This window comes from Eublepharis macularius, chromosome 15, assembly GCF_028583425.1.
Source record: "Eublepharis macularius isolate TG4126 chromosome 15, MPM_Emac_v1.0, whole genome shotgun sequence".
Lineage (NCBI taxonomy): Eukaryota > Metazoa > Chordata > Lepidosauria > Squamata > Eublepharidae > Eublepharis > Eublepharis macularius.
In genome coordinates this window covers 34,988,697-35,010,945 of record NC_072804.1, presented here as the reverse complement: position 1 = coordinate 35,010,945, position 22,249 = coordinate 34,988,697, and the positions used below count along the sequence as shown (strand labels likewise).

The 22,249-nt window shown below is 44.0% G+C and overlaps 1 protein-coding gene across 1 annotated transcript in view; it reads right to left on the bottom strand.

The window, feature by feature from the left end:
• Window positions 1-22,249, bottom strand: part of CSMD2 (CUB and Sushi multiple domains 2) — a 490,403-nt gene that overhangs the window by 182,493 nt on the left and 285,661 nt on the right. The window contains exons 12-13 of the mRNA XM_054999125.1: window positions 6,354-6,680; window positions 2,244-2,438 (exon numbers count right to left, since the gene is read on the bottom strand). Of these exons, the coding sequence (XP_054855100.1) occupies window positions 2,244-2,438; window positions 6,354-6,680 (522 nt within the window). The remainder of the gene's footprint in view (window positions 1-2,243; window positions 2,439-6,353; window positions 6,681-22,249) is intronic.

Sequence of the window (22,249 nt, the reverse complement as noted above, 5' to 3'; positions counted from 1 at the left end):
TGTGCATAGATGCACATTTCATTATGGATTTTATATATTTTTGTTCTGTGCTGCAATCTGTACTTTTATCATGATTGTGTGTGTTATGTGCAATCAAGTTACTTGTGACTTATGGCAACCCTATGAATTATCAACCTTCAAAATATCCTATGATTAACAACCATGCTCAGGTCTTGCAAAGTGAAGAACGAAACCTCCTGTATAGAATCATCATAATGATTACATATTCAAAATTGAACCCAAAATGTAATGGTGTTTTCTGGGAAGAATTCCTACCAGAAGCAATTTGGAAGTATCTCCACAAAAGAAAGAGTGAGTACTTCCCCACCAAAGGAAACGAAGAGCCTGTGTCTCAGTGGTTAAGTACCTGGTTATGCTTTGAGAGTCTTTGTGAAATAAATAAATAACAAATAAATGTGTACGCATAAGGTCCTAGGTAGAGGTGGGCACGATCCCAAAAAAATTACCGATCAAGATGATCGTGGATCCACGCCGGCGATGAACCCAAATCACCGATCCACACCGATGAACTCCCGTTACCGATCTGTGATCAGGGATTGGGGAGGCCAAAGCGGAGGGGCACCCCGCTGTTCCCAGCGATACAGGAAAGGTGGGTGGTGGCGGTGGCCGCCGGGCCCGGCAGGCATGGGGAGGCGGCAACGAGCCGCCTCCCCTCAGGGGGCGGGGGGGTCCGGCCACTCGCCGGCAGCACCCCCCATGTGCCCGCCCGCCAGGCCAAAGTGGAGCGGGCTAGTATTCCCTGGCAATGTAGGAAAGGTAGGTGAACACCCCCTTCCCCCTCCCTCCCCTGGGTCTCTTCTCCCAACTGGTGAGTGCGTTGCTGCTCTGTGGTTGGAAGGAAGCCCTGCTGATCAAGGAAAGCTGGGCTCCCATTCGGGTTTCCAGGGCGACAGAAGGAGGGGAAACACAGCTCAGGCATTCCCCTGGCTCCGTTGCCAGGGCAATAGATTGCTGGCGCCAGAGTGTCTGGATCACGATCAGATACTGATCGACCCGATCAAGCCCCGAACAAGCACCCCCCCGACCACTGGATCTGTTGCCGTGGACGGCACCAATCAGCCGGGTCCTGATGGCGCGAACGCCATTATCCGAGGTATTTTCCTATCGTAATGCCGATCGTGCCCATCTCTAGTCCTAGGTACAATTCCTGGAATTACCAATTAAAACGACTAGGTAGCAGGTGATGTGAAAGGTCCGTGACCCTGGAGAGCTGCTGCCAGTCTGACCAGACAAGACTGACTTTGATAGACCAAGGCTTGGACTCAGTGTGACAAGAAATAATAGCATGAGTCCAACAGGGTCACACAAGAAGGGTCATGTTATAGAGATAAGATGACTGAGAAGTTTTAACGCTTTTAAAAATTAGAGACTGACTTATACTCACCCAGATTCTGGGTTCATGATCACCAGATTAAGAACAGGTTCTACCCATCAACACTCCCTTTTATTTTCATTCTCAATGAACATCCAAGCAAGGTAAAGCTCCTTGTGACCTTTACTTCCTCTTCCATTTGTGATTGATTAGATTGCTAGCCAGTGAAAAGGGCCAGCCTCTTGGTTTTTGCTCCCTAGGCAGATTTTCCTATTGCTCCAATTTTAGTATATGTGCTATGGAAACATTTAATTTATTGGTACTCTCAATTTCTCAATTTTATTGTAGGTCATCTGACTTTGTGGTGTCACATTACATTATTAGTAGCAACAATCCTATCTGTTCCAGTTAGAACATGAATTAAAAGGGCTGTATCTATTTAAGGTGGTACTTTGCTTATGTACTAAGATCTATGATGTCTGAGTTGTCTACTACGGTCATTGCTTTGAAAATGAAATAAGCTGAACTGAACTGATTTTGCTACTGTTTTATATTTTAGTGCTATCTGAAACCTCCTAATATTCTGAAAACAAGAAGGCTGAATAGAAGCCATACCAGTTATGTCCTTCTTATTCCTATTTCAGAAGCCTCCCTGGCTCCTCATTTTGTTTCAAAAGACAAACTCTTTGGGAATCTTGAAAGCTTGCCTTTCTTATCTGCTCTTTCTTATCCACATTTCAAGTGTATTCTCCACCTTTAACTATTTTTGCAACTGGAGACATAGCAGCTGGAGTTGCAGCAGGTGAACGAACCAGGAACCTTCTACATGCCAAGCTTATACTCCATTGAGCTGTGGCCCCTGCCCTCTCTTCCTTTCCCCAACAAATGATAAGTCAACATGGCAGCTTACCTTCACACCTCAGCACAGCATTGTCCCAAACCACATTGCCTTCCTTCAAGACACAAGTGACAGTTTCTGAGCCGTGTGTCCTTATGAATCCCTCATCACAGAGAAAAGACACCGAGCTACCAAGCTGAAGACTGTTGCCAAACCGTTTTCCATTGACGGGCACGCCCGGATCAGGGCACTCGTTGTGCCTGAAAGCTGGAGAGAAGTGAAAGATGGCGAATGTACAAAGGCAATTTCCTTAAAACCCAACACTAGAGATGAAATCATTTCCCCCCTTCCATTTCTTCCTTGTTCAGAAATTTCATTCTGTCCTGAGTTTCTCCATCTCCTAAATCCTGGTTTAACTAAGATACAGTCTAAAAGGAATTTCAGAAATGGAGCAAAGGAACTAGAACCTGTGGCACATTGTGCATGCCCAGCACTCTGTGCACTGTTTGGAAATGCCAAAAAAGAAAGGACAATGGAGAATTCCTAATACGTGCTCCATTTTGGAAACGATGCCAGATGATACGACAGTGTGACATCTAAGGAGAAATTCAAACAAGGAGAATTTCTTAAGACTCCCTGCACCTACAATGTTTTATTTCTCTCATATAGTGGGTGCCACCACTCCGGAAAGCACTCCCCCCACCAAGAAACCAAAGAAACCTTATTATGTAAAAATGTTGACATATCTATTGTTTATATTATATATTAATTATATAAGTGATGCAGTACCAATACCATTGTTGTAGAATAACAGCCTTACAGTGAAATTTTATAAATTCAGGCCTATCTGTCACAAACGCTTAGATATATCATTGTACTAACATTCATATGCATTAATACTTTCTTCAGTTCAAGAAACAAGAAGTAACTCTGTCTCCTGAAACTAATATTTGATGTTGCAGAAAATCCTTAGCCTTTTAAAGTCCAAAAGCACATCCTGATGCTTGTATCACCACAATCTATCCTAAGGAAAACAACGCTTAAGACCAATGTTTTCTTTCAAAACTGAAGTGCTCTTCTTGGGCAGATTATTCTGAATCAACGCCTGTTAAAATTCTCTTCTCCGGAAAGCACTTTCTTGGATGTTTGTCCCAAGCAGGACTCCTGGATCTAGCTTGACATTTAGGCGAAATTTGGAGATTGCTCTCAAGCAAAGTTGACCATTTGTGTGGAAGTTTTGTAATTGACCATGGGCTTCCAACAGGACACCAATTCCCAGCATGAAGCAGAAGGTAACCTTCAGCCACTGTTCTCCATCAATATTTTCAGTGAGTCCTACAGAGACTTTTTTAGACCCCCCTTCCCGAAATATTACCACTGCTTAGATATTTTGCCTAGGTCGCTTCTGAATCCACCGTAGACTAGGGTGTCAAAAGCTAGACAGATCCATCTGGTTAAAAACTAACCAATCAATTGTATTATTCCCCATCTCTCAGACTACAGTGCTTCTGTTAATGCATTCCCAAAGCAGGTTTTTTTTTTCAAATTTACAACTGCATTATTGACTAATGCCCAGATTGCAATTGGATATAACCCCTCAATCCATTTTGTGACCCAGAATAAACACTCTTCTCCCACCTCATGAACAAAGTCCGCATCCGCACTCTTGAACACTGGGCATTAAGCCAGCAGCAAACATACCCCACAGGTTAGCTGATTCTGATGAACCTGTCCCCTAATCCAGCACAGCAAATTATTTTTAATAATAGCTGGTTTGCAGTCGCCAACCAGAAATACCATTAATTTTGCAAAGCTGTTAACCACTGTTATAACAAAGGTCGTTCATCACTCCTGCCAAGTCAACGTAATTGTGTTCCTTAGAAAATTATAGGAGAGAAGGTGAGAGCAAATTGCTGCGGGTAGTCGCCATTTGCACAGACTATGGAGGGCTCAGACTTAGAAGGCCCCTCAAAATAATCTTCACTCATTTTGCTCCATATTACTAAATTGAGGATTCTTTCATTTTACACAGTAAAGTCTTCTGAAGGTATAACCCCCAGGGGCTTGACATGAGTACAGTACACTGCATGTTACTTCAAACCAAAATCTTAGTGGCACTTAATAGGGGCACTATAAATATTTTGGATTTTGGTATATTCACAGATACAGAGAAATGTTCTAAGCAACAGGTTTCCAAACAGTTACAGTAAAAAGAATAAGACACAGGAGGGAAAAACCCCACAGCATTCTTGTACCAGATGTTCAGCTTTAAGTCAACTGAAGAGATTACGTAGAATGTGCAATAGTCTGTCACTTTGTGAAACAACCTGGCACCGAGTATACCAACAAGCTGTTCCACATTTTGAGAAGAGGGATAAAGAAGGGGAGGGGGAGGAGGGATAAAGAAAAGCCTCCAGCCTTATGCACCAGTAAGCCAGTCTGGAGTCTGAATGAACAATGATACATAGGGAGGGGGCATGGCTCAGCAGTAGAACAACTGATTTGCATGCAGAAGGTCTCAGGTTCAATTCCCGGCATTTCCAGTTAAAAGGATTAAATAGGAGGTGATGTGAAAGACCCTCTCTACCTAAGAACCTGGAGAGCTGCCGCCAGTCTGAGTAGACAATTCTGACTGGGATGGACCAATGGTCTCCTTCAATATAAGGCAGCTTCATGTGTTTTGTCAGGTGTGTTTTGTATCAGAAAGGTGTGGTTTCTAGGGAAAGCTGAGTTCCCATGCCTTTCTTTTTACAAATGTCAAACAATGCAGCTCAGATTCAGGTGTAACATGGCAGCATTTGAACCCCTTTAAAGATCTCACATCTGCCTTACAATAAGTAGACTCTAAAAGGGCTCCTTATGTAATTAAGTGGCAAACAACTGAAGCGAAGTCAATGCTAGGCACCGTTTAATCATTTAAACTAAACAATAGAACTCATAGAAATGAAACATCAAACAGTTCCTGACCTTGCCAATTTTTATGGTCCCTTTAAAATGTGATGTGAATTGGGAAGAGAGGCCTATGTAGGAGGCTCCACAAAACATCCATTAGTTAAATCATGTATTTAAGATAGGAAAATGATTAAATAATGTTTTTATTTCAAATTACTCCTGGGGATAGCGGTGTTTGAAGAGGGGAGGGAACTGAGTGGGGTATAATGCCACAGAACTGACCCTCCAAAGCAGCCACTTCATCTGGAGATCAGACTACAGCTTCTGGGAGATCTCCAGGCACCACCTGGAAGTTGTCAACCCTAGTGTGCAGTAGTGAATAACATGTCAGAGTAGCATCTGGGAGACCCAGGTTCAAATCCCCAATTTGTTATAAAGTTTTCTGGGTGGCTTTGGACCAATCCCCCTCAGCCTAAGTTACCACATAGATGCATTTGTCTGAGGCTAAAATAGAGGAGGGGAGAATGATGTATGCCACTCTGAGCTCATTGGCAGAAGGTCAGAATAAAACCTAATAAAGTTATCCCTTCAGTGTGGGTACTTCATTGGATACAAGGAATGATAGTTTCCCACATATTCTAAAAGAAAGGCACACTCGGTGTTTTCATTTCCATGTGAGAATGGGTTGAGTTTAACTGAGCATTTTTTTCAAAGCCCTTTGAGGAAAAATGTGGAAGTTTGAAACATGTTGGAAACTTGAAAATTAATTTCTCAGTAAATTATTGTTCTTGATTGACTGTTGCTGTCCTCCTGATCAGGAAGGGGCATATATTCCAAACATCCTTTTCTGAATGAAAAAACAACAGCCTGATATTGGCCACTTTGAGTAAGTCTAGAGAAAGGACAGTCTTATTTTTAATGCTTTCTATCGGCTCCTGTTTAGATTCTAGATGGGTGTACAAAGCCTTGGGACCAAGAGGAGTTCCAGAATTCAACACAAACAGATTACCTGGCCTGAAGTATTCAAAGACTACCTCAAAAAGATATTACAGGATCTGAGTCTAGTAGCACCTTAGAGATCAACAGAGACTTCCACGATCAATCCATGCAACAGGTTACACCCCTCAGATCTGGGGCTTTCCCCCAGGGCAAGGCGCTTTCCCCCTTGCCATAAGAGGCTTTATGACTCTCTTGCAAAAGAGGAATATTTCTTATGCCGGGGGAAAGTGCTGCCATTTACAAAATGCATCCACAGGATCCAACCCAATGTAAACATTTCTGCTCACTTACTGGTAAACGTGATATTGAAACCTCGCTTCTCTGTGGAGTGGTCAGTCTGGAACTCCAGTCTCGTGACATGGCCACTGCTGGTTAGCGATGATGGAAGCTGGCCTCCCGAGAACGTCCCCAAGACGGGTGACTCAGCAGTCCCACCGTCTTTGACAGCCAAGAAGTCAAACTGCGGTTCCACATCAAAATCATTAAACGCCAAGTGGATCCGGCTTTCCGGCTTCGCGATGATCAGCCAGATGCAATGCAAGCTGCTGCCGTATTCCTCAGGGTAGTTAGGAGACAGAACGATTCCAGAGGGGGTGGTGAAGTTGAAGAAGCAGGAAACTGCAAGGAGAAGGGAAGGAAGGGAATGTCAGTTGAAGGGCGTGTAGACCGCCCTTGTTCCTGATTGGTTCATATTTTTTTGAAAAAAATTACTAGGCTGAGAGAAATTCACACAAAAGCATCACCTCTCCTCTTTACAAAGCTGAGGTAAAGACAGAGAAAATGGATATTCAGTCAGCGTTGAAGCCTATGAATGGTCTAGAGGTAAAAATTAAAAGTGAACATGCTGGCATGTCCTGTCATTTGTGTCCAGAGGTTTGAAGTTACATATCTGGGTCGTGTGTGTGTGAGGGGGACTGTCTAAATTCCCAGCCTTTCATATCACACTCACACTCACACTCACACACACACAAAATAGGCTTTCCCGAGCTGGATAATGGGATGGCAAAAAGATGTTCTGCACAGGTCTGTCAATAGGCACTTGCCTGGGGAAAGAAAGATTTGCCTTCAGGCAATCAGACATGGGAAGTTTTGTAAATCAGAAAAGAACGGAGTCTTTAAAAAAAAAACATACACCCAACCCTAAAACACTTCTGCAGTTGTGGCCCAGATCACTGGCATTATTATATCAGTTGGGCTAGTAAAAAAAAAGACTGGACTACCATCTTCTGAAGAGTTACTTACAAAAGTCCTTTCAATTATTTTTGATATTTGACAAGGATTACTGCACAAGCTCTGGCTGAACCCAAGTTGTTAAGCTTTTCCAGGAAGCAGGAGGGGGCAGGGGGGCGGGAAATCACCTCAGAGAAAGGTCTGTCATCTTGCCTATTTCAACAGTAGTTTTGGTGCCAAGATATGAGAAGAAGACAAAACTCTTCAGCAGGCAAGGAGGTTGTATTTTCACCCCTCCCTCAGTGTGAAGTCAATAATGAGGCAATGGTCTCATTCTCTGTTTGGTGCTCTTCTGCCCCCCCCCACCCGCCGCAAATTGCTTAGCAGATAAGGGCAGGCGTCCATTCTGTGGGCACCCATATGGGAAGGATGGAGATGACAACTCAGTTAAGCCAGTTGTTAGCCTCCCTGAAAGTCCTGCGAGGATACTGGGCCAGGTGTCACCGTCAAGCCATAACCCTAATAGCTGAGGGGGAACGTTGTTTCTCCAGAGTTTATGCTGATCATTGGTGATATTCACTTCAGTGCTTACAAGGGTTAGTGCATTACCACACATTTTAACCAGGTTAATCGTCACTTGGAAATTTCAGTTCCTGGAGACTTTGAAGGTCAGGAAGCCCTCTCCTTCTGTCATTCTGCAAACGGTGTAAAGCAGAATTGTTCAGGAGGGCAATTTGGGTCGTAGTATAAAATGGAATGGTTCAGGAGGATACTTTATAAAGGGAAAAGGACTGCAGTCTGTTCCACGTTTTATTGTATGGATTATCTTGCTAGCTGCCCGAATAGCCCAGAGTAGCTGAAGCTTGGAAAGCTAAGCAGGATTAGTCATGCTTAGTATTTGGATGGGAAACCACCAAAGAAGGGCCGTTTCCACATGGCTTACCTTGTTCCGGAAAACAGCGAAATCTTGCACGAAATCACATGAGAAGACGCTGTTATTGCACGAAATTGCGCAAGAAGATGCTGTTATTGCGCAGGAAGACGCAATAACAGTGTCTTCTCACGAGATTTCGTGAGAGATTTCGCTGTTTTCCGGAACAAGGTAAGCTGTGTGGAAACTGCCAAGGTCTGCATTGCTATGCTGAGACAGGCAATGGGGAATCACCTTAGCTCATCTGTTGCCTTGAAAACCCCTTGAGGGGTCTCCATAAGTTGATTTTGACTTGACAGCACTTAATTATTTTATTATCTTGCTATTACAGTCCTGATTGCTACCTTTGTAATGTCATTGTTTGCGTTGTTTATGACATACCACATCTGATACTTCTGTGTGTTTCTAATTTTTGTGACTTTAGTCCTGTTGCATTGTATGTTGGATGTCTCAGGCTATTTGATTGCACTGTCTTATACTTCTAATCTGCCTTGAGGCTCAGCAGGAAAAGCTAGCCATAAATGAACAAGTAAATGGGCCTTCAATCTCATGGCAGCTTCATGGGAAGATGGTGGTGGTAATTCCATGCTACCTTTTAAGCCCAGATGATGCTTCAACATAGCACTTGAAGAGCCACATCCTTATCGCTCCAGAAACACAGGGGAGGCTGTGGAGAACAGTGTGTCAGGAGTAAAGGGACCTCAGTAGGGTACAATACTATAGAGGCCAGTGGCCACCTTCCAAAGTGGCCATTTTCTCCTGGGAAACTGATTGTTGTCATCTGGAGATCAGTTGTAATTCTGGGAGATCTCCAGGTTCTACCTGGAGGCTGGCAACCTTAACAGTAAAGCATGGTTTAGGCCTCATCCTGGCTGCTGCAGGAAGATACAGTCTTGAGACTGTTGCTAACAAGGGCTGAATTTGGAACCGATTAGGGTTTTTTTCTGTTGGCAGAGTTCAAATAAAGCAGAGAATTTACGCTGTGCTGATTAAAGAGGCTAAAAAGTTTATTTAAGAAATACATACTTGAGAGTGAAGAAAAGAGATAGAGAAAGGGTCCTGACTATCTGACTACATTTTGAAGAAGAGTGATAAGACAGGAGAGAGAAGAAGCAGGATATTGCCCTGTTTATCCCAACAGGAGACAAGACGAGGAAATGACCCCCAGGAAACAAGAGAGATGCTGCTCTCACTGTCCTAACTAAGTGATCCTTGCTGCCCCCTGCATGGAAAGGCTCTTCTTCCCTTCTTGCTGCTGCAGGACACCAGACATTGCAATTTCCAAGATTTTCAACACTGATCAACAGTCACCTGCTGTTTTGTCATCAGCCATGTGACCAACTCAACCAGAGAAGTGCAGCTAGCCCCAATGGAAGAAAAAAAAAATGGACGGGCCAGATTCAAAGAGGAGAGGAGAAGTCTTGAAGCTGCCAAGTGGCTCCATCACACAGAGGTTTTCTAAATTAGCAAGTAATGCCCATAAGCCCCTCCCTGGCCAATATTCACACACTTCTCTGCCGAAGGCAACGAAATTGCAGGCACGGTACACTTCCACTATTATACAAAGGGAATGGGCCACAGATTTCCAAGAAACAATTATTTCTCACTCACATATAAACACAGTGGGTCTATTAATTAATAAAAAAGGGAAATAATTGCTGAGGAATGAACGTGTACAATGCCTAGGTTAAATTCACAGTCAAATACTGAATCTACAAGTAGTACAAAATTGTATAGTCATACAAAAAATGACTGCCCCTCCGACCCCAAATAACAACTATGTACCAAATCAAAGAGCAAAGAGGAGATCAGAAAATACAAAACCAGAAGTCCAACTGGTACAATCAAGAAGCCATTTTGGGGAGGCAAGCAGGGAGTCTGCTTTGAACCACCACCGTTTTCCCACATAAGAAAAACCTCAACGAAACAACAGCAACCAACCTATCCGTAATGGGAAATAAAACAGGATGGGAATGGATGGAACACTATCTGGGACTACTCTATGTGGTGGTACCTGATGCCATCTATGCCTCCAGATGGTTAAATTCTCCATCCTGCCCTTCTCCACATACATACCCCACAATCTGTATAGGTCATACATTGCAGGTCTCAAATTGGGAAATACTGACATGTGACATACAAATATTGAGGTCCTTTCATAAGGGTTAATTCACACATTACAACATCCATGTTGAGCTTGGGGGCAGACGTGTGTCTGGAGTTCCATATTGGGAAGTCACAGCACACAAGCAGAGAGGGCTTCAGTCTCCCTCCATGTCATTTTTACATACTGTTTGCCCTGTCAGTAGGGCTGCCATTTTCCCGCCCAGACCAGGGGATCCCCTGCTCCCACCCTTCCCCACACCCACTTACTTGGCCCGGGGGGTGCACACTGCCCAGGGCACCCCCCCCCCCCAGCAGCATGGTGTGCCCCCGGGCAGCGTGGCACACTCCCGCGGCCACAGAGGTCTGAATCGCGCCCCGTAGTGCCCCACAATGGGCCCATTTTGGGCCAAATTGTGCTGCTCGGGGAGCATGGGGGAGCACCATTTACCCTGCATGGCCACCTCTGACCCATGTGATGCCATCACTTCATGGAAGTGACGTCATCATGCAAGCTGGGAGTGCACGTGCGCTGTGCATGCGTGCAAAGAAAAAGGCCCAGGACAAGGCTCCCAATCTCCCACCAGGGGAGTCAAGGGATCTGGAAACCCTACCTGTCAGAGAAACTTATATGTAGTCATCAGTACATGCAAATTTCCCAACAGGCAAATAGAGGCTCACTGGGGCTATTTCTGGATGGGAAATGACATTGCGCAGGGGGAGGGGGCTGAACACCCTCCTCTAAAAATGCAGTAGAAATCCCACATGGGGACACGTGGACTTTGTAATGTGGAAATCATCTTTCAATGTTCAAAAATACAGTGATGAATGCAAAAAGTTACTTAAGCATTTACTCGATTGGGTCCAAGTGGTGGGGAAAGGCATGTGTCCATTTTAAGTCGCCTGTAGAAATCATCTGGGGTTGTAAGCTTGCACACTGTGAATGCAACGTCCAGGATGGCTATGGCCTAGTGAAGATACCAAAGGGAGGCCATTTCAAGCAGAGGAGCGCATCGGACATTATGCACATCCCGGTCTCCACTCACACACATGCATCGTAAGGGTACTAAAGAGTAACTGTTTCCGCCCCAGCTCTGTTTATCTCCCGTTAGGAGCGGGTCAGCAGCTCCAGCTAATTAGGTGCGAAGCCAGATGGTGGGAAAAGCAAAGGCAATTAGGCAAAATATTTAAAGTACAACAGTGAATTTGGAGCTTCCTTTTGGCTTGTCTGGAGGGAGGCTTTGCCTTATTTCAGCTGACAGGGTCCATTTGCTTACAACCGCAAAGATGCTACTTAATTGGTATTCTGCCTCCTGTTTATCAAACACATCCCAGACACAATGGCCCACCGACACACTCCCTGCCTCCCCTCCCCAATTTGCCTTCCACGTTTCACCTCCTGCCTCCGCATCCCCACCCCATTCACCTTCACCCTGACATGCATGCCCCTTTCACGGTAATTGCTGGTCAGAAGGAATAGCTCAGCAGATTGTTTTGTCAAAAGTTTGTGCTGAAATACTAAATATTACTATTACATATGCTGTCTTTCATCCACCCACCATCAGTTGTCATTATCTCCTCCTTTCATTCTCTAAGCCCCAATGGCCTTGAGTTCAGAAAGGGCAGAAATTGCTGGACGCAGCTTCAAACCATTTCCAGAAGCTGAGAACAGAGTGAACAAGGGGCTGTTGTAAGAGCTGGAAGAAAATAGCGTGGCGACGGAATATTCTCAGGTCTTTGGTGAGGGTGGAAAAAATATACAAAAACACACATTCTGGTTCGACACCCAAAATTAACCAAGAAGCAGAGATCAGTAATATTTTCATATGAAGACACTGAGCATGCCCCCCACCCCAAGGAAACATCAAAATGTTTAGGGTATAGTTCCACAGCACTTAGAAACTTAAAACTTGGTATACATTCAGACAAGGACAACCAGGTTACTCCAAATAAAGGAAGAACACTGATCTCTTCCTTATCACACAGGATTTCAAATGTGCAAAGAAGGAATAGCTGAAAAACCAATTGATGCTGGTAATGTACATACAGCCCATTCAGTATACCTTCCCATCTACTCTTGATCCTTCCTGAATTGCTGTCCAGCTTTTCAGAGTACATCCATCTCAAAATATTCCATACTGGCCTACCCACTCCAAAGATATGATTTGCAATCCAACGGCAAGATAGACCCAGTAGTGAAATGATGCAGTCTTAAGGAAGATGGACTTCAGTTTTCCAAGTGTAATGCTCCAGCAACGCTCCATGAAAACACAGTGCAAAAGAGGAGTAGGAACAGTAAGCACACCTTTCCTCTTCACCAATATTCAGAACTTCAAAGCTGTTACCTGTCCCAGAAGCTATAAGAGTGATGAGGTACAAGGCTTACCTTGATCCTTTTTTTCCCCTCCGGTAGGAGAAGAAAGAAACAGAGCATTGATCTCCTGATTATTCAAAACACAGGTGGATTCCTGAAGTCACAGATGTGGCACTGAATTTCAGCAGTGCTGGTCTCTGTGGCTCCTTGTCATGTGTACCTTTCTGCTCTACTCATTCTCTTCTCAGGCTTCCTTTCTTACAAATCCTTCCCTATGGCCTTCTCCTCTTTTCTCTCTGGACCACCCACTTGTCTGACTCTCCTGCCTTTAAGGTCTCCCTGCTTCCCCTGCCTTCCTCTAGGATGAGAGCAGCTCCATTGATCCATCAATGGCAGCCTGGGAACCCATTGTCTGCCCCGTCCCCTGTGACCACTACCAACACAACATCTCATGGGTGTTACAAAACAGATGCATCACCAGACACATAAAGAACCAGTGGCTGAAGGTATGAAGCATCCCTCAATTCATGACTCTCTAAAAGACCATCCAAGACTTTGGGCAAGACCTCAATGCCCCTTGACATGAAGTTAAAGTGTGTTGGTTCATACAGCCCTTCACAAAGGCAGCAGGACATAACATGTGGCTAGGAGCTCAGAGGAACTGGCCCCATCTCAGAGAAAACTACCAGAGTAGCTTTGATGCACTGTGGTTTTTGCAATCATTTTGTGGTGCAATCCCTGTCAAGGCCATCAAACGAGGGCCCAGCACTCCAAGATGAAAGGCTGCGATGAGATGGATGCCTTGAAGATGAGATGTATATCCCCAAAGCCACCTCTTGAATGAATTTATTCAATGGTGGGAAGAGGATAATACAATTTATCTGTGTCCCATTCTCTCCAATTCTACAACCAGAAAAGGCAGATCCTCTACTCCTTCTTGATGGGACCAACAAGGAGGTACTTCCTTGCGGACTAGGAGGTTCCCAGTTTTAATCCCACTTAGCTAATGTAGTCAGCACAGTGTGGGATTTTGAGTGAGGAAGTCTTGGATCCAGTTCTTCATAGAACTCCCCTGTGCAACCACTACATCAACTAACCTGGCATTTTCCAGCAAAAGCTAAAATTCTCAGGAGGACAACATCCACACTGGATGGCAGATTTTGTGCTGCACAGCAAACATTCCTGGTCATGGATCCTAAGCAGCACAGAATTGCTTTGGAGGAAGGGAACTCCCCCACCTCTCCCCTTTCATGGCAGCTGTCTTTGCCCCTTCCCCCCAAACAGGCAAATTTAGATTGCTGGACATAAATGATGAATGTGGACCAACTGGAAATCTACTACAAGAGGGGGAAGGCTGGAAAAAAATTACTTTCTCCTCCTCTGCAAGTGGAAAAAGCTGTTCTGTCAGAGGAGCAGCTGCTGTCCTGGTGGAACAGCACCATAAGGATCCAAGCCCTGGTTTCCAAGTATGCAGGGCATGCACGTATGCATCTACCTGGCCTCCTTTTAAAGGTACACCCACTGTCTTCATCCTAGAAATGGTTCCTATGCAATTTCTTGCACCATCTGTGCAGGAGGCAGTTAATGGTTTAGGCGAGTAGCCCATGTAACTCAGCTTAAGAGGATTTGGTGTAAACCACAGGGGGGCTAATCCACGCATTGATTTTGTGGTTTGCTTTGGAAGTCCAAACTAGAATCCACAATGTCTTTTTGAAAAGCCATGCAGGCAGCACTCTTCAACCTTGCAGTGCTCAGCACAGATATGCAGGCATCTGCTTTTCCATCAACCAACAGATTTTATATTTGAAGGGAACAGTTTGAAGGGGGAGGGTCCTTTCCAAATGTCCCTTCTGACCATGAAGATATTCATAATGGGGTGGATCCAACCATCCTTCAAGGAGTCTTCTTTCAGCGGAAGGAGACTTCCTCCAGCTGAAGTGGCTCTTCCTCCAGCAGAGGAAGGCATCAAAGTTTGCTCAGTGGAGTGGAAGGACAGGGGTAGGATCTGCGAGGGAAGTGAATGGTTGATTCTTTACAGGGAAATGAGATGCAAATTATATTGTTGCATGATCACAAGCAGTTTTCTCATTGTATTTTTTCTTTTGCAAAATGCAAGGCAATTGTTAGAAGGGGGAAAAGCACCAGAGAGGAGCGGGTTGAAGTTTCAAGGAAAAGAAGTAAAAAGCTCCTCTTGTCTTCAGTGAAGAAAGTTTCAGGTTCCACTGCTTCATTTTTTAAAAAAAGCTGGCCAGAAACTGCACGGAGCCAAACTTCTTATCCACTTTGAACCCAAGTTCCTCCTAGAGATTCAACTGTCTAGGCTATGAAGGAAATTTAGAAAATATCATAGGAGTGAAGGAGGGAAGACATTGTGCCAATGAGCAGGTGATGAAAGGCATTTGCTTCAAAGATTTCTAAATGGCAACAGTTTTTAATAAAGAGCTGGTCACAAAGGAACGCTTGCATTTCACCGAGAAACCTGGAAATGTCACGGAAGAATTAGTTGCCAAGCAGTTTTTTCCAAGCTAGAGAGAAAAGCAGAACCTGATAGGACATTGGATCCTTGGGAAAACAATTTCAGTGTAACATTTCCCAACATAAGTACTCGAGAGGTCTCTATAAACTGACGTCCCTGGGAACTAGGAGTTATGAATAAAGCTGATTTTTCTTATTCCAAAGGGGGGAGGGTGGTTCCACACGTATTTGCTGTTTTGGATAAGGCACCAAATAGGTACCTGATCTCCCCGCAACACACAGTAAGGCTTAACTAAGCAAGCTGTTGTACAGGATCCAAATATGCATGCAATGTTTTCAGGTTTGCATTCATTTCTAATACTGTCTGTGGTTCTGAATGGGGGACACAAGGTATAATTAAAGGCTACTATTGACTGAACTTCCTTTGCTTGCTATATACACACACACAGGCTTACCATTTGCCCACTTACGGAGGGAGGGCTCCTGCTGGTGGGCCAGCCCCCTTGCCCCTGCTCCCCAGAGTAGCTGGAGAAAGATTTTGGAGGTGAAAATTAGGTTGGTTAACGTGCGATATCACAGCTGCCCCTAACCCCATATGTGATGTAAGCACGCTGAATAAAACTCTGGCCATCTCCATAAACACTAGTTTTTGTGATTGTTAGAGTGTTACCCGATGCATTACATCACATCTGGATTTTCAGGAGGATGTGATGTCACATGCCATGCAACATCCATCGATTGCCCTGTACCTAACTTCCTGGCACTGCTGTTTAGCAGCCTGGCATCCCTAAGGCACACACATATTTCGGACCCTAAACATATTATGCCAAAGTCGAAATAGCTGCGGAAACAAGAGTAGGGGCTCCACACATACTGCATTAAGAAGAGGTTGAAATGAACTCTAACAAGTGTCTATCCAACAGAACACAACTGTCAACTCTAATACAATTATTCAGGTTCCGCTACAATAAACACCAAACCCTTCCCCAAAACAATGAAAGAAATGTTTTGCTTCCGATCACAACTAGTTTCTCCAAATTGTCATTCTAGGCTTCCATTAGACATTGTGCACTGTAGGCAGGAAAAAAAAATCAAAAAGGAAAGTAATGACCAATTGACAGGTTAATTTGGAGCTAAATGTAAAACTCATCAGAGTTAACAGGAAATTATATGGTGACTCTGGAAATGCTGCTAGGAGAAAGCCATTGATCACAGTTTGAATTCTTATCTTATAATCCTGAATGTACACATGGGGTGGTGTGGACAAATGGCTAACCATTTATAAAGCAGCCCATTTACAGTGGGGAGCAGGGATCATTCAGCAGGTATAATAAGGCAATATCGGATTAACAAAAAAGAGTAATTACTGCTGATGGTTGCAAAATTAAGGTGCACGGAAGAAGCCATTTAAGAGCACGGGAAGTCCCTCAGAGGAGGATTAGTAGATACACTAGACTTCCAAAAGGGAAGAAAACTTTTGCAGCTGTTCAGTTGTATTGTTACTAATTCAGGATCGAGCGCAATGGTTCTAAATCTAATTGATGTAGGATTTACTTTCATATTGTATTATTTAAACAGCAACTATCTTGTGGATCATGCATGTGATTTGCAGATTCTAATTCCAAGCAAAATGCTAGATGGGCAACGACATGTGGACACTGATGGCCGAGAGTCTTAACTTGCAAGGAGGATAGATGCTTTAAGATAACAGGAGCATTACTGGCACAAATGATACAGCCTAGGCTCTAGGTACCCTATATGTCAATGCATAGCATCAAAGACATTCAGAATTTGGCTATGACCATATAATTCAATTGGTGGTTGCAAGGATTAGACAACATGAAATGAAATCTCCAACTGGGGACAAGCAGAACTTATAATGATTGTGTGTCTGTGTCTAGGGGGGCTTTTATTGCCTTGCATAACTACATGTATTTTCCCTTCTGTTATCTGATCCTACAGCACTCCATCCATACATCCCCTTCTATTTTCTCCATCCTTATGATGAAATGCCAGATAATGCAAAAACTGAAGTTGTGGCAGCAGAACGAATTCTGCATTGTTCAGCAAATTCTGAAATAAAACCATGCACAGGTGTGACGAATCATTGCAAGGTGGCTGGAACCTCAAAACTGTCATTTTTCTTCTACAGTTTTATGTATTTTCAGTTCTGCAACTGGAAATGGGAAATTTGGGCATTGCTGCATGATCACCCAACAATATGGAATCCTACTATATAAAAGGCAAGCCGTACTGGTGATGACTTACTTTTTATCCTCACGCAGGCGCATTGCTGACAACTCTGGCCTTCAGGCTGCTGCAAAGCACCCACTTGCTGCTAGGAGGGGGCCTGTTGAATTGACAGCCTAAGCATGCCTCCCCTCAGCACCCTCCCGCTCTGGCCTCCAGGCTGCTGCAAAGCACCTGCTTACCGCTGGGGAGGGGGCCCACTAAATCAGTTTTCTAGAGCCCGTTGTATTTTTTTCACACAATGGACATTGTTTCTAGTCAGGAGATATTTCGTTTAGGGCACTACAATCCACATATATGTTTGAATGATTCACAAATGACAAAGAATATTGCAGGAATAAAATGGCTACACTTTGGTAAGCTTCTGTAACAAGGAACTCAGGAAAATAAACCAATCAAATAAGATACCCTTAATTTTATACATCCCAATGCCATGTATGCTGATGCTGGTTATCTGGTACAAAGCCATCAATCAAGGCAACATGGGTGATACTCAATCAGAAGACCAGCCAGCTGTGTACTTTTCGCTAGCAAAGTACTTTGTGCAATGAACGTCGGGTCCAAGAAAGCAACCACTGGATCATTTCTCTGCATCACCACAATAACGGAACTATGGCAAACTCTGCCTTGACTGAGTTTTGAGGGATCCATTGCAGAGATGTGTAAAGCCGCTAGTTTTCGCTTCAACTTCCTCCACCTCAAGCTCTTAGTCATCCAACACCATGTGTTGTCATGCTTACTTATCAAATTTGTAACGGGTCCTCATGGTGGCTTATAAAAAAAATAAACCGTACCGTTAATACCAAGGGCAATAATGTCATTAACTCAACAAACGCAAACCACAATTTAAAAATACAGCAGATGGTAAATAAGCAAATTTAAAGCATTTGCCCATCCAGCCCACCAAAACATTGTGGAAGAAAACCAGCTTGCCTCACTTTTTAAATGCGAGGAGAGAGCCTCTTGGGGAAGAAGAGCTATAAAGAGGGTGCCGGTTCCTTCTGCCACTAGGAGCAAAGCTACTTCATGGTTCTAACTGAACACAAACATTGTATGATGATGGCTAATCAGAACAGTTATCCTGATGAAAGCATCCCTTAGAATTTCCATGCTCAGAAGAAGGTCACTTCTAAATACCAGATATTAGGGACAAGGGAGGTTGATGCCTTCATCTTCTTTATCTGGATGGCCAACACTGGAACCAGGCCATTGTTGACAGAACAATCCACCAGGGCTCTTTCAGTGTTAAACTTCTTTAAACATCCAGGTCTTCTTACATGTCAACTATTAATCCCAGACAGAACTAGTTTGAAAAAGATACCTAGAAGTCCCTGTTGGATAATCAGCTCTTTGCATAAACTATCATGGAAACCATGGGGCTGGATCCCTCAGATCTGTTCCACCTGTGGTGTTACTTTCCTCCAGTGTAAAGCACCATCGTTTGCATCTCTTGCAACAGAGAAAGGCTCTGGCACTGAAGGAAAGTGCCACCAATAGCAGAACTGATCCACAGGATCCAACCTTTGGCTGGTTATTATCACAGGTACGGGGAGATATCACAGAAGTGGGGAAATAAAAACATGACATACATACAAGGTTTGACAAGAGTCCCATATTTGAAACTGATTGATTTGAATTTGTTCAGCCTGGAATCGGACAAAACCTCAGTCACCCAACCTGGCTTTGGCAGTCTTGAGATTCAAATTGAGAAATCCACCTGGGACTCAGAACTGAACCCTTTCTCTTATCAGCCCCCTCAATGAATGCTTGTGAATCTCTCAAGGGTACAGATATCTCATATTTAGAAGCCACTGGGGAAGGCCATCATATCAGCTGTTAGAAGTACTCATGTGGGTAAACATTCTGGCCTTCTTATGCCTTCTTCTGTCCCTTCCACTTCAGTGAAACCCGCTGGCTTATAAAAACAGTGTAGCATGTCAAACAGAACTTGTTTCTGACAGTGCATGCTCACAAACTCTTTCCACACTCTATCCAGCAGAAGGCAGCCAGGAATCCATGTGTGAGAGAAAGACTGCCACTGCGAGGTCACAAAGAACAGGGGCTTTGTGTTCTTAGAAGACACAGAGAAGTGAGGACATGAATACTGAAGCCAAGAAGTACCCGTGAAAGCTATTTCCCCATGATCAAGTCCTCCAAGAGAAATTCCGGGTTCCCTAATGCTTGTTTGCACTCAGCAGCATGTGATTCAAAGGGCATGCCAAGTGATCCTTTGCAAATGTTGCACATAATCCAGTAGTTGCTCCCCAGAGTTATTTGTGACAGTAGAAGGGATCGCTTTCGTCATGCCAGACAGTTGTCCAGGAAGGGTGACTGTGGGGACAACACAGCCCTGACTCAACGCACCACACCAAGCAGCTTGGCCATAAGGGTGCATGATCAGACTGCTCAACTGCAATCTGGCCAATGAGTGACTCCCCTATCTTCTATCTGATACCAAGAAGAGACTTTGTGCATTTAACGGCTACAGCTGGAATTCTGTCAAAAGGACTGAGAAAGTGGAATTAGGAAGGGGTGGCTCCCTCCTCTTAGAGTTGCACCCTGTTCCTGGCCAAGAGATTCAACATTCACAAACAGCCATTGCATGTACAGTGGTCCTTTTAAAAAAAATTACTAAGTTATATTCACTTTTTAATCTTATCACCGGTGTTTGTGCATGTTTTTTCAACTCAGAGCGGGACCACAAGTGACGCCTGACACAGGTTGGACACTTGCCAGCTTCCCTCAAGTTTTGATGGGAAATGTAGGCAGCTTGGCGGAATGTTGGACAAGTGACAGTTGAAAAGTCCATTGGACAGCAGTCAGAGAGTCAAGCTGCAAGATCAGGATGCCTACATTTCCCATCAAAACTTGAGGGAAGCTGACTAGTGTCCAACCTGTGTCAGGCGTCACTTGTGGTCCCGCTCTCAGCCTCCTTGAGTTGAAGGAGATAAATGCAATATTTCAAATAATCTTTTCCCTCCTCAAAAATCCTTTCATTGGCATAATGAGTTTCCATCAACCCACTTTATTCATCTTCAAATGTTATAACTCTCCCCTTGATTTTCCAGTACAACAGAGGGCTTGCCCAGATGATATGAGGAACATGACATGCTACGTGTCTGTAGGCTTTTTCTCCCTTATGTCATGCGCTATCATTTGGGTGGTTCCTGCTCCTTTCCTACCACTCAACTGAACAAGCTAATTAATTAATTAAAATATTCACACTCTACCTCTCCTCCAATCTAAGGAGCCATCCTCCAAACTAAGTGACTCATCCATTGTAGGACAGTTTGATCCAACCCACCGACTGTTGCACACACAGCTCAAATACATTCACAGACTGTGTTTATGTACACAGGATGAGGAAGATATGAAAAGATACCAGACCAGTGGCAGATCCATGTGTCTTCTGGTACATGTTGCCTAAAGATTCTACCCTCACAAGAAAAGCCTCAGTACAATTAGAACTCTATAATAATCAGCAAAAAAATGAAACTTGAAGGCTGTATCTGTCCACCAAACAGAAAGCACACCCCAATCTTCCAACTCCTTAAATCTAAAAGCTACATTTCAAACTGAGAAAAGCTGTTTCTCACACACAATATCACTTTAAACTAGATTCACAAGTTCAAAACTCAACAGCAGCAAAAAGAATTAGAAAAAAGAATAATGTTCATTGTCACTGCTGGAAACACCCATACAAACACATAGAGATGGCTATCATGTGGTAAGTGCAACTACTGTGCAATCAAGAGACAACTGTGGTCTGTGGCTTGGTCTACCCTTGTATCACAATAAGCCAATGGACTGCTGAGGTGGTAGAATGGGCTGCACCATTTCAGACTGGAGGTGGTAGAAGCCAGTATTGAATGTGCTTCCTCGTAAAAAAATAGATAAAACAAAATATAAAACTCTCTGCAGACAGAAGCTTTTGGTTTATAAAGCTCTCCGGAGACAAGCTTTTGTCTGTTATGCTAGTTTTCCATTTGCAGAGAGTTTTAATGCAAAGCATAATCATAAATATGATCCCCACCTGCAGTGTAAAAAGGTATACAGCACAATCGTGATCTTGTGCTCCACTTTTTTTTTTAAAAAAAGTCACAACTGACTCCCATAAGGGCTGCTTTTGAAAGGGTTCCTGTTATTTTTCCATTGTAAAATTTATGTTGCGTTATGGTTTTACACTGAGCACTGAAGGAATCTACTCAGCCCTAATCCAGATGGCTGTTCCACAGTGTTGTCTCAAAGGCACATTGGTAATGTAAAGGGGAGGGGGGGGAGACACAAAGGAACCAAAGGAACTGGAGGCGTTAGCAACCCATGAATCTGTGACCCATACACACCCAGACATTTATGAGTGCCTTGCCAATCCTGGGGGTGAGTTCCAGGCCCCAGAGAAGTCAAGAGGTCACCTAGAGAGGGCAAGATGCTCAAGACTGACATGGGAGATCTCAAGAGCTTCAGAGCCCTGGACAGCAGTTTAGAGCCAAGCTACTGGTGACTAATTACACTTGCCTGGCAAATGAACAGACTCACGTGTATTCCTCCCTGTTCACTTGCCATTCACTTGCTCTTGATCAAGTGGAGCGCAAGTGAATGGCAAGCGAACAGGGAGGAATACACGTGAGTCTGTTCACTTGCCAGGCAAGTGTAATTCATCACTAGTAGCTTGGCTCTGAATCTGCCAGCAAGGGAACCCTCTCTCTTGATCTTCCAGGCAGGTTTCAAAAGAAAAAATCCTTTAGATTCCTAATCCTAATTAGCAATCCTCGGAGACAATAAAGGCCCAGGATGTGGCAGAGAAGGCTACATTTCCTCTTCCTTAGCCCTGAATAGTGGCTCATCTGCAGCACTGCTGGGGAAGAACCACACAGACAGTTCCAAAGCCATGCAGACATCTGAAAAGCTAAACACAAATACGACATGCATGATGCACATGTCCTG